The 13,450-nt window shown below is 35.1% G+C and overlaps 1 protein-coding gene across 2 annotated transcripts in view; it reads right to left on the bottom strand.

Moving 5' to 3' along the window:
• LTN1 (listerin E3 ubiquitin protein ligase 1) overlaps positions 1-13,450 on the bottom strand; it is a 31,974-nt gene that overhangs the window by 2,215 nt on the left and 16,309 nt on the right. For both annotated transcript variants that reach the window (XM_080343582.1, XM_080343583.1), the window contains exons 17-29: positions 12,623-12,782; positions 12,345-12,449; positions 11,940-12,082; positions 9,967-10,102; positions 8,918-9,062; positions 6,872-7,085; positions 6,292-6,529; positions 5,314-5,388; positions 4,247-4,433; positions 3,647-3,818; positions 1,848-2,068; positions 1,133-1,327; positions 344-511 (exon numbers count right to left, since the gene is read on the bottom strand). In XM_080343582.1, coding sequence (XP_080199708.1) covers positions 344-511; positions 1,133-1,327; positions 1,848-2,068; positions 3,647-3,818; positions 4,247-4,433; positions 5,314-5,388; positions 6,292-6,529; positions 6,872-7,085; positions 8,918-9,062; positions 9,967-10,102; positions 11,940-12,082; positions 12,345-12,449; positions 12,623-12,782 — 2,159 coding nt within the window. The remainder of the gene's footprint in view (positions 1-343; positions 512-1,132; positions 1,328-1,847; positions 2,069-3,646; positions 3,819-4,246; positions 4,434-5,313; positions 5,389-6,291; positions 6,530-6,871; positions 7,086-8,917; positions 9,063-9,966; positions 10,103-11,939; positions 12,083-12,344; positions 12,450-12,622; positions 12,783-13,450) is intronic.

The raw sequence follows: 13,450 nt of genomic DNA, 5'->3' as shown, positions 1-13,450 counted from the left end.
CTATCCAGATCAGCATAGTTTACTAAAGAGTGTGCTGCATAAATCTAAATTTAAACTTTTATATTCCCATAGCTGAGCTGTTAGCAACAAGATGCTGTTGCTATGCCCTATGTACATGCAGTGGTTTATGTCTTATTATCTGTGAAGTGTAGCAACCCCTCTCTTATTACATGCCCTTACAGCTTAGTAAAAATCCATACAAATAATTTATTAGTTCAGTTAAACCCAGGTACTCCAATGACATAATGGAGAATTGGTGGTATTACAATAGAAATTCTGGTTCTACCTATAAGTGGATATTTTGCCCATTGAAAAAAAAAAAAAAAAAAATCTAGGTACTTACCAAGCAAGCTGAATGAAACTTTTTCTTGCATGTTCTGCAAGCCTTTTTGGGAAGAGAATAGTTGGAACTATGAATGACTGAATAACAGATCATACAATCTTCAACGCCCTCAAAACGTTTATCCACGTTGTTTTTCCACAAAGATAAGCCTTCCATAATACTTCCATTCTAACAGAGGGAAAAGAGCTGTTAATACTGTAGAATTCCTTCAGAATTCCTTCTTACTGTTAATTTGTAAGCACATGAAGGAAACAAGCCTGAAGGCTTTATAATCTGAGATAATACACAATATATGCAGTGAGCAATTTATAAAGTCAACACAGGAAATGCAGACAATAATCTATAGAAATGAAAGCATTCATCACAACAAAAAGAATGCACTCAGAAGCACTTAAAAGAGGATTTAAAAATTTTCAGTCACTGTTTTGTTTTGTTCTAACCATAGATGATGCAATTTCAGCAACCACCAATCCTAGAGAATTTAACATACTGGGTTGGTTTTGGTCTTTGTTTTTTTTTTTTCAAATTATAGTTGAGATGGTATTGCCATATGGGGCAAACACTGGCCCATGTCTTAAGATATCTACATTTTCAGCTTTGGCTATGGATTTAACAGGACTTGTTAGGCAGATAATTCTACCTCTCTGTTTCAGCATCTGGAGAAAAGCAGATGGTAAGAGGCACCAATCTTATGAAGTCCTTTGACATCTAAATAATATTACATTACTAGGTATACTTTATTATCAGCACTGTTACATTTTCAAAACTACAGGCTTTCTCTAAACTCACCTGATGTGTAAGATACGTGCTTAACTGTAGCATCCAATTACGCCATTGCTGTACAGCCACACCAACCCTCTTTCCACTCTCCACTGTTATGGATCCCAGTGGGTAATTTGATGGAAGCTGTATTATTAGTTCAATAAATATGTCATCGACTGAATAGGTAGCAATCACTTCCCGTGTGGCAGACCGAGCTTTTACCTATGAAAAAAATGCATGTATTAAAAAGCTCCACAGACAGATACCATCTCTAGTCTTTTTATATATATATATGTATGTATATATAAGCCACAAATACTTTACCACAGACATTAAATAATTTTCTTAGACCAGGAAACATTTTCTCAAAGAAAATAAAAACCCATTCATATCTTGGCAAACCAAAAAAAAAAATTACCAGCCATTTTTCAATCTACTGATTGATACGTTTTTTAATAAACCAAAAAGAAGTATATTGATAGCAGTATCTTCCACTGACCTCCTCAACTACTCCAACACAGTAAACCCCATTCTATTTTTTTTTTCTCAAAGAGAGCATTAATAAACTTCAATTTAATGTATCAATAACAAGCTAAATGATGTTTTCATCAGTCATTTAGAACAACAAAAACCCAGTCATATAAAACACTATAGTACAATCTAGTTCTGAAAAGTAACATTTCTTGAAACATTTGCAAAAACACTGAAGTGAATCAAGAAAAGGACATAAGGTCTTACTAACCGTCATGCTGTTAAATAACTGCGTGCTAGTCTGAACAGCAGATATTTCCTGTGCCGAAAGCACATTGCTGACATATTTGCTTGTGAATTTATCTACAATGTTGAAGACTCGTTTCTCGCAGCTGTTCCACCAGAGCCTGACCATGGCCGGCAAGTCTTTCAGTGTTGTACGGTACACGGAGCAGGCCAAGTGCGGAATCTGGGATGACAGGACTCCTGTCCCTGGGGGGGAAAGGAAGGATGTTGAAACACATCAGCCACAAATGCTGGTTCATCCACACCATTCACAGAAATTTTGATACCAATGTGACTGTGGTAACCAGAATTTCATGTACACGCTCCTTCTATATTTGCTACTGTACTTAGCACTGGCCAGGCCACACCTTGAATCCTGTTGTTTGGTTTTGGGCCCCTCATCCTAAGAAAGACACTGAGGTGCTGGAGAGTGTGCAGAGAAGGGCAACAAAGCTGGTGAGAGGTCTGGAGCACAAGTCTGATGAGGAGCAGCTGAGGAAACGGGCTGTTCAGCCTGGAGAAAAGGAGGCTGAGGGGAGACCTTATCGCTCTCTACAACTGCAAGGAGGTTGTAGCATGGAGGGCGTTGGTCTCTTCTCCCAAGTAGCAAGTGACAGGACAAGAGGGAATGGCCTCAAGTTGAGCCAGGGGAGTTTTAGATTGGATATTAGGAAAAATTTCTTCACAAGAAGGATTGTCAGGCATTGGAATAGGCTGCCCAGAGAAGTGGAGTCACCATCCTTGGAGGTGTTTAAAAGACATGTGGATGACGTTCTGAGGGACATGGTTTAGTGCTAGAGTTAGGTTATGGTTGGACTTGATGATCTTAAGCATCTCTTCCAACCAAAATGATTCTACCATTCTATACTGTAAGCATCTGCTTGATTCTGCCTTTCTCCATCAGTCTGGTTTCTGTGTTGCTCAGGCTAACACTTCATAACTGGGAATTCATCTTCTAATTTAGAGATGAACTCCAGATGGGCAACCAGAACTCAATAATTTTATATTCTAGAAATGACAAAAAGCTCACTTCAGAGTGAACAATACAACGTTTCAAACATATTTGAGGTTTGCAGCATTCTATAGAAATGCATAAAGAGATAAGAGAAATCTTTGTCTTGGGATGTCATGTTCGTCATTCTTTCTTGCTGTCATCCAGACAAATTGTTTGACAACACAGTGATGTTCAAGCAAAAAATTAAGACATGAAAACTCAGTATCTTTGCTTACATCTATACAGATACATAAAATAACAGTTTCAATGAAGCAACTTTCAAAACTCTCATTTTCATGTTTCTCAGCTAAAAAAACTAACATATCTTCTCTCATCACAACTGATTAAATCTTGGTCTTCTGAACAGCATGACAAAAACAACACACAATGTAATGTCTCAAACATCAAAAAAATACATCCTTAAAATATTTTTGTTTTAATTAACTTATAAAAATCGAACAAAAAATAGAAACTCCATTTACAATTTTAAAAGTATCTAGAAGCAATGGAGAAGTCCCAGAGTACATCACACATATTTAGTATTTTGAAATCTCTGTATACATTCAGGATTCCAATAGTAGCAATGTATTATTTCTGTCCTAAGTGAATAATCTAAGCATTTCCTGGGATTTTTCTCGTTGATTTTCTCATAAACATTTCAGTTTTGGTTAAGCTTCAAATGAGGAGTGTTAGCCAAAGATTTTCTAAATCTCTATTTTAAGCACAAAAGTATATTTAAACTTCAACTATATCAAAACTCTCTCAAACACACAAATACAATTTTTACTAACCTTTAACACCTAAATGTTGCTCTTCAGTAAAGAAAGTTTTTGTGTCCTTATTTGGAACTTCTGAAGTTGGCCCAGACAAGACAGGGTTTTCAGGCATAAGCCTGAACAAGTGATAAAGCAGTTTATTCAAGCTTTTAGTTTTTCTGAAGTATTGTGAGTAGAGAACTCGCAGCTGATAGTGTTAAAAAACAAAACAAACAAAAATATACAGGTGAGACAAATATAGCTTACTCTGTAAATAGTATCTTTCCGTAGGGAGGAAAGGCAAGACTGTGATTCAGAACAAGTGAATAATTGTTTAGTTCTCTGCACCATTTTTAATGATTATAATGTGTTAAAATGTAGCAAGCTTGTTTGAAAATGAAATAAAAATCATGTATTAATCCTAATTCTTTGTACTCTAACATTACCATCCTTGACTATTGCAGTGCAGAAACCTAAGTCTATATTGATGCTTTCAGAATTTCACTAATTCCACAAAAATCAGAGGTAGGAAGATACATAACTAAAAGAATACAAAGGCTGGATGAAACTTCAAGATTCAAATCAAATAAGCACATTAAGATATTCAGTTAAAATGAAAAGACTCTGAACATGTACCTGAGAAGAAGCTGCTTTGAAGAAAGCTAAGGTTAACTTCCAAGTGAGAAGATATCCTAGAACAAGGCAGAACTCATCACTCAGGGGTTGAATTACCGCAGATTCTCCCACTGGAATGCATTCCAGGATGTCTTCTAGCAAGCGTTCTTGAGTGGCCAGGACAGACATAAGAGCTGCTGGAGGTGATCTATGGAAAAATGTTATCTGACATGGTAAACTCAAATCTTGAGCAAAGCGTTAACTGCATTTATATTCACAGCTTTCCAGAAACCTGTTAGTAAAGTCAGGAATGTAGAACATAAAAGGGGCCTTTTATTACAGGAAAAATTACTTTCAGATCCACACATTAGTACTAGATTTAATTTTTTTTTTTTTTTTCCTGAAATGGACAGTTTGTGTTTTTACCTCTTGCAAGACAAATATAAACTGAATCCTGATCACTTAATCTGAAAGTGGTCTATGGCTGAGCTGATGTAACCAGCATCATGGACAGCTGGTTTGCTTGCTTGCTTCATTTGTCGAGTCACACCAACAAAGCAGCAACTGAACAATGGATCGCCTCGTCACTGAATGTGTTGGGTTCAGGCTTTGGCATTGGATTAGAAAGCCTTTTGCAGCTCCATAGCAAGGAAAGGCATTAATCATTGGGATAAGGTTAAATCATTCACCACAGTCTCTCTTCAAAACATTGACTTTATCAGATTTAAACTATAAAACACCGAGGTCAGTTCTGGAGGTTCAAGAAACTGAAGTTACCTGTGCAGCTGAACACATGCTAAATAGATCAGTCTGTAAAGATTTTACAATGTAGAGCATATATATGTTACACTTTAGCAACTGTACCAAGAAAACAGTTGCAAATATTGTTTCCAGTTTTAGCACAGAGGCAGACTTAGCCAATTATATTGAGTATTTTCAATATTTATGGCCCTATTGTCATAGCCACATATTTTTTTTTCTTTTAACACCTCATTTTAACTCGTCTGCTGCAAATCTCAGCTCTTGCAACACATTTTAAAAATACTGAAAAACAACCATTAAAAAAAAAGTGAGGAAAAAATACACACAATGCCAATTCCTCCTCTTCGTCACCATAAGATTTGAGATCTTCATCATCAAATTTAGGCAATTCCGGCATTAATCTATAGAAACATGGAAAAGAAATCAGATTCAATTTTAACTGTTTTAAATATATGCAATGCATACTTCTTTGCTCAATGTCAACATTAATGATAGGAAATAAAATAATGGTAATTATTCCTTAATAACAACACAATCTTTAAAAGACATGTCACCATTGCAAAGTTGGTTTCTGAATGACAACTGTTGCTTTGCTCTGTTTTTTTCCAGGCCTTTTACACTTCCCAAGTCATGATAAACTTTTCTATCTCAAAATAAAGCTATTGCAAGATTATGCCTCAGTATAAGTGAAAGGGTAGCTTCTTATGCTTAAGCCATCTGCCTCACAATCTGCATTTTGAGCAAACAAATGCACATACTACTTGTCAAATTCTGCATTCTCTCTTAGAGAGATAGAGATATTAGAGATATTTTAAAAGTTCACAAGAATACTACACATTTTTATTCAGTTCCTTCATTTTCTAGTCTAAATTAGTGAAACTAAAAAGGTTATACTATTTAATGATACTGTGAGACCCAGATCAAACCTGAAATACTTCAGTTTACATTTTAGGGTTCTCTGAGCATTTAAGTAGAGGCTAAATATAAAATGCTTTGTAGTTATGGCACTGATATCTATGTAACTATGGTACAGAAAATAAAATCGTATCTTCATGTACTGCAGTAATGCAGTATATATTTATTCTACCTTCACAATTAAATTTAGCATACATAGCTTTATATAATGTTCTCAAATACAGAACAGAAATTACCCACTTACAGATTTTCTCTCAGAACATGATTTTGCTAAACACATCTATGAATGGATGTTCTACAGCACACTAATGATAATAATAATAATAATAATAATAATAATAGAGGGTTGCAGGGGAGGTGAGGGAAGTGGAAAATTTGTTGATTCTTACTTATACAACATATGGTAGACAGAAATCTGTACAGGTCTAGCTGGGAAAAGCAACATTGGACATAATGTATTTAGTAGAGTCTGGAGTTCATCTGGAAGATTTGTTTTCTGGCCTGCAACAAACTTTGCTGGCAATTTATGGTTTAACAACTGGTCCTTCGAGATGTACGTTAGAGCTTCACCCAAAGACGTTAACACAGAGTTCTGAAAGGAGCCTTCAGATGCATTTTCGGTTTCTCCTATTTAAAAGAGAGAAAGACAAGTTGTGATATAGAATGCATGGGTGTTGTCATAAACATGCATTACTAGAAACAACTCAGACTCCTCTTATCAGAATCCATCTAATCTTAAATCACAATCTTAAGTGCAATGTTAAGTTATTTTACTAATTAGCATATAAGTGTCCAAAAAAGTGAGGTTTTACAAGCCATAATATTCCTATATTTATATATATATTTATAAGCCATAATATTCCTATAAGACATATATAAGACATATATTCCTATAAATTCAAAATATGACCCATCAAGTTCTATTTCAGAATAGCTTGACAGCTATTACCCTCCTTGCCATATACTTGCCTGTGACTTTCACCAACAAAGGTAAGAGCAAATTGTGAATTCCCTCAGAAAAGAATTCCTTCCATTCACTGATCAAGTTCTCAGGAAGGTTTGCAGTAGTTTCAGGAGCTGCTGCTTCAAAGTAAGTGCTAAGGGCAGATGCCAAGTCACAACTGACACAAGCAAAAATCTGCACAAGCGGGACATGATAAAGCGAACGGTTTTCACTTGTTGTCTAGGAAGAAAAAAAATAAGAGGGAGATTTCTTAACTATACATTTATTTTCAAGCATCATATTCCCTGTATACACCAGAAAGCCTAATTTCAAAGACTAATCAATTGTAAAAAAACATTTTTAACTGATTTGGCAGAAAAATGAAAGAAGTTTAAGAATATAACCTGTATTTTAGTAAAACTTGCTGAAAATAATTTCCAAGTCTCATCAACATTTAGAATTCTGGATTCCTTCCCTTATATGACCTTTATAATGACAGAAATAAACTGCCACCAAGTGGACTCAAACTGAAATGTAGCTTATCTGGAGCACTTGTGCAGCCAAGCCAGCCAAAACTGACATTTGAAGTGCTCTCACTTTTCTCTCCCAAACACAGAAGCCGTACCAATATCATGCTTGTATTTCCAAACTGCAAAAGGAAATTGGTGACACACTATTGTAAACTGGAAATTATTGAAGTGGCAATCAGAAGAATATTTACTCTTCCCCAACATAGCTCCTTTTTATTCTTATGAGTTTCCCCCCAAAAGAAATATCAGTAAATATTAAAAAATATTCCCAAGCACTTAATCTATGTAACAAGTTTTTCACACAACTTTGTTGGTTTGTGGGTTTTCTCTTGTTGTTGTTTTGGATTGGTTTTGTTTGTTTGTTTTTATTTAAAAAAAATACAGTTTTGAGGGACATAGAGTATAGGTAAGATTAATCCTGAGACCAAGAAAGGCCACATGGAAGTTCCCAGCCTGCCCTTGAAACGGTGCAGTGACAAAGGGCGCTATAATTATTAAAAAAAAAAAAAGCTAGTGGTTGAGAGATTCTATCTTTATTTGATTAATAAAGTAGTCAGCTGTTTGCACTGACCTGTTAGAACATAATTTTGATGTTTCATGTGATTATTTAGATATTGAAATACAGATACTGCTTTCATTCAGTTCATTTTTTCTATGTCATATTAGACTTTGGTCTTAAAGGGATATTATTTTTCAACATAGAGACCTATAGCAGACACATTTCAAAATTACTCTCCAATTAACTAAAGACATCACTAAACATTGTAACATCATATTACTTAAAAGGGGAGGTAATTTCATATCCATACACAAAAAGAAACCAGAGACACAGTATTACTTGTGCTTTTAAGCCACACATGACCTATGTCAAACTTCAATGAAAAAGGATTTTGTGCCATTCTTTTTAACATTGTGTCAAATGTTTGCTAAGCTGAGAGAACTATGTCCCTGCATATCCAGAGAGTAATATAAAAGGTAAGTACATCAAAAGTGGAGATGCAACATTAGCACTCATGCAGTAGGTGAAGTTCATTTTTTTTTTTTACTTCAACATTTGATACAAATGCTTTTTAAAATAAGTTATCTTTGCAATGCTGAGTACCCAGCTATTTATATTCATAATTACTCTAAAGTACTAGAAAGTTAACACACATATTAGACAAAACAAAGACAAATTTGTTAAGACCATTGTGTTCTAAACTCTAAGTAAGAATTGTTAGGAGCACTCTGATTTCCATTCCTCTTGGCAATCCTCATGCATCTTTGTCCAAATTTAATTGCTGCGTGGCACAGCTTCTACAAGGTTTTACTCTACCATCCTGATACTCAACTCTTCCACTTTGTAAACAGATGTGTGAACTTCTAACACAGAGCTTTCAAAGATTTAGGATGAAATGTCCATCAGTAATATTATAAAAATGTAGTTATTCTCTAGCCTACTTTTTTTAGCTGCTCCCCGTCCCCTGCATCAGTTCAGTAGGTTCAGGGGGATCCTGTTGGAAGCTGCGATGCCATGATTAGCAACAGTCTCTCCCGTATTACCTCTAACCAAGCCAGCATAGAGCACAGGATAAAGTCCCATTCATTATCGGCCAAAGGAGTCGTGTGATACTTCAGCAGCAAGGGAAGGAAACGCATCACCTCGATGTTGAAAGCAAGCAACTGAGCACTCGTTTCTTTCAGATTGCTGCAATAAAAATACAACTACAGCTTACATATCTTCATGGTGTAGACACGAGTATTTATATTCTTGCTTTCACTCCTCCTCTTAGGACAAATCAGTCATGCACCAGGCTCTGCCCTGTGTGCTTTTGATACTCTTGTCTTTCACAGTTAGAATAGTACATTAGCCGCCGAGTATAAATAAGTCAATCAACAGGTCCAAAACAGACTATCAGAGCTACTTGCTCATTTGCAACTTAAACAAATTCCTAATATCGGACAATTTACATATTCACTCAAGTAATACACTTACATAAATTATGAAATTTAGCAATTTTAATTAATTCAATGCAAGAAAAATAATCAGTTCTTTTTAAAACTGATAACTTAAAATATAAGCCCTCAAGTGTCTGAATAGTGTACATTATTTCAAGACTTTGCCTGGATTTTTCTCACTATACTCAATACAAATGAACCTCAGTATATTTCCACTCCTTGCTGGAAGCTTTCCAAGTTACATTTTCAGGTCCAGAATTCTAAAAACCAGACACCTAAGTCTGGTATCCAAGTTTTCATTCTGCTACCTAAACAAGCAATCAAAATTTGGAACTCAATATCCAGCAACACCTACAAAAGTTGGTCAGTTCTGAATGCTTTTGAAAACAGTTGGCATCCAGGTACACTATTAAAACTCCTGGTTTCCCAGATTCCAACCACCTGGATAATTTTCTTCAGTATGAGTTACTGGATATTTAAAGACAAGTACATTAAACCAAGAGATGCAGTTCTACAAAGGCTTATAAAAGTACCATTAGAACAGTGGATGGTGGTTATAACTTACAAATTGATTTTGAATTAACAACCACTTTGTATTTTTTAAACTGTTGGTTTAGAAATTTTAAGTCAAATTATCCCAAAAATGCACCTACCAGCTAAAGAGAAAGCTGTCCTCGTTATCATTTTTCCAAGACATTATGATATTTAGAATTCCAGGTAGTACATCATCAGCAACAATAGTTCTGTCATTCAAGCAGGAGTTCAAAATGGAAAGACACCCAAATGGCCCTGTAACATAACAATAATATCATCCTCAATACATCTTAATTATCAAGATAAAACAAACATTAGAATGTTTGCCAGCTGACTGGACAGTTTTATCTGAACATTAAGGTCATAAGATAGTTTGGACAATACCTCGGCTTTTTTGTTTGAGCACTTAATCCAGAGATGCTATTGCTAATTCAAAAATACCATACCCAACACAAACTTCAGAAAAACAAAAACAAAACAAAAACCCTTGAACCAATTAAAAACTCCTGTAAGATTGTTGGCTTATACAATTAACAAAAAAAAAGGAAAATATCTGCTCAGATTTAAATCTATTCATGCTGCTAGAATGTATGGTAAGCAATAATCTGGACAGATGATTAAGTAAATGTACTTTTGAGTTGTGAATTCCAATATTGTTGCAAGACTGTTAATTTTTATTTTCAGAGTGAAGTACTACCATTGCATTAGTACTGTTCTCCATCTTTAAGGAAATCTGCATTCCTTGGAAAACACTTCTTCCAAGCATGATAACAAAGAACTGAGCTAAAGTACCATTTATGCACAGCAAAACCAAACAAACAAAAAACTCACTTCACTTAAGCAGTAGCACAATGATCTACAAGAACTTTATCAGCATTTTGTTGATCTGAAAAAAAATTAAAACCTGAATGGTAAGACCACAACCTACGCCACACTTAGTGGGAAAATCTGGGTATATATTGTCTGTTCAGGAATACCTAGAAAATGAGAAGCAGAAGAAAGGAAAATGCAGACCAGTGTTACAAACAAGAGTACTCCACAGCAGAAGAGGGGTGAGCATTCTTTTTCACATTTTCTGTTTAAAGTTTCACAGACACGTTCAGTTAGTTCACCAGTTTGCTCAGAAAGCCAGGAAGGCCTAAGTCTGAAGAGTAAAGAGTTAGGGAAACTACCACAGTGGAAAGAGTCAGGATTCCTCTCAATCGCTGCACAACATTAACAACGCAAATTTTCACACTTTGGGGACATCCATTTGAAGAACTCATCTGAAAACCTGGACACTGCCAAGGTACATAACTTCACAGTTTAAAATACAAGATATTTTTTTCAAGATAAGTAAGCATAGTTCTTTTAAAAAATAGAACAAACAACTTTCAAGCTTTAATATAGACCAATCAATACAAATATGCACAAGAAAGCACAAAAAAAGAAAAAGCTCTTTAAGTGATGTCTAATTCAGATATCTAGAAGGACTGTGTGTAAGTACTTCCAAAAAGTTTCTTGAAAGTAACAAGTCTCTGAAAACCAAAAGGTCGGCTAAGGAATGTTCAAAACAATATTGCAATACATCTCAATCACATCTAAGCAATGTTTCAAAAACTGCTAGAAGTGTACGTACAGTATTTCTGACTCAGCACGCTATATCCCATGCACTGGAAGAACTACTCAAAAATTATACACAAACTGTGAAAGAGTTCTTCCTAAAACATCTTGAGACAATCATGGCACTACCAGTTGACAACAGTAATACTCTGCATGCTGTATAAAGCCTAAATGACTAATTGAAAGCTTCAATATTTACAGACATGTTTAAATCAGATAGACCAAACAAGAAGTAGAGTATTATAAAAATTCTTTTAACAATATCAGCCTGAGTCCTTTAGTTCTAATTTTGAACCAGGCAGTATAGCTTAAACTTCCTTAAGGCAGAAAACTATTATGCCAAACAGTCTACAAGGAATATGCAAACTGAGAAGACATTTCTTTCTAGGGAAAATTATATCATTATAGTTACAACGTTTTATCTAAAAGCAAAATTATTGCAAAATAATGTCATTTAATTCTAATTAATTGGACTGAGGTAAGAACGTACCATCAGTACTGGAAAGCTCTGTCTGTGGGCACGTCAAAAGTTTGCTCACACAGTGTAAGACAAGTGTTTTGTTTTCTTCTACAGTCAAAAGAGGTGATAGACACTGAAGTGTATGCAATCTGCCCTCTGTTAACGACGGAAACCTATTCATACAAGCAAAAAAACCAAGAATGAGACAAACCCAAAACTTTAACTACTAAACAAAATGTCAATTGGTTCATAATGATCTAGTATTCTATGATGTACTATGATGTAATCCCCCACACTAAACTAAGCTCCACTTTTACACACCCCATCCATCTACTACCAAATTTTCAGTCTTCAGATGTCACTCATCAGTATCATGTAACATTATTAACATTTGCAACATAAACTAAAAGGTTATAGGCAGTGGTGTTAAGATACCTTTCTGTTGTCTCAAAAGGTTTCTTCAACTCAGAGGATCCAAAGTTTTCCAGGCGAATCACTTTAGCCATGGTTAATGACCAGAGTCTTCCATGTTCCTCTGATCTTCAAAGAAGAAGACAGACCCTGGTTAATACATATAGATGCACAGTTCACAACAAAAGCATTTGGATGAAGTTTGAATCAATATACATAGGGAAATATGGTGGCCCTTAATACTCTTTACAATGCAAAATATGAAGATAGAGTTAAGGGTTGTTTTACTTGTTCTTACATACCTATCTAATATGGTTTGCTGAAGGCTGGTTGTATTACTAAGTGTACCGAACTTCTCATATGTGATGTGCATTTCTTCTAACATCTGAAGATGTTCCAGAAGCAGATAAGGAGGATTCTCCAATTCTTCAATCCATTGTAATGAGTACAACAGCTCTGCAACTAATTAAACAAAAGTCATTGTTTACAAACAGCTGCTGAATATATTCAGTGTATTAGCAAGAAGTTTCAGGTCAAGGTTATTTGGGTGTGTTTAAAATATGTTTTTAACACATTTAAAAGATGCCATTTACATGTAATCCTAGGTGCTTCAAAGCATGAACTGGATATTTGCCATTGCATCATAAAATACAAGAAAAGAAAAGGCAGCAATAATCTACTCTAGATGTTGAGGAAATTTTAAAGCAAATCAAGGATGACAAAAACTAACGCCTCTCTATTATTCTTTTTTTTTTAAATACAAGGCAATCAAGATCTAAGTCCAGAAAGAAAAAAAAATGAACTGATGCTAAGAGTTAGCATATGGTTTCCTCATCAGCTTACAAAGACCCGCCCCACACGATTACACTTTTCATCATGGTGAGACCTTCAGAGATAGAATTGTTAACTCGATAATGCTGGCTCTCATTTGAACATTCTATAAATAAAAAGAAACAAGATTCCACCTGGTGGAATTAACAAAAATTGCTGCCTCAAAATATCTTTACACCATGGCTAAACACCCAGGGTATTTATTTGATGGCATGGATACAGTTCCTATTGCCCGCTCATGACAAACCATCATGTGTTTTGGCAATGAACAACTTCGAAGGCCACTGTAAATTCAAACT

The sequence above is a fragment of the Nesoenas mayeri genome (genome assembly GCF_963082525.1).
Source record: "Nesoenas mayeri genome assembly, chromosome: 1".
Lineage (NCBI taxonomy): Eukaryota > Metazoa > Chordata > Aves > Columbiformes > Columbidae > Nesoenas > Nesoenas mayeri.
The sequence above is the reverse complement of the archived record's forward strand: the minus strand, read 5'-3'. Positions and strand labels throughout refer to the sequence as shown.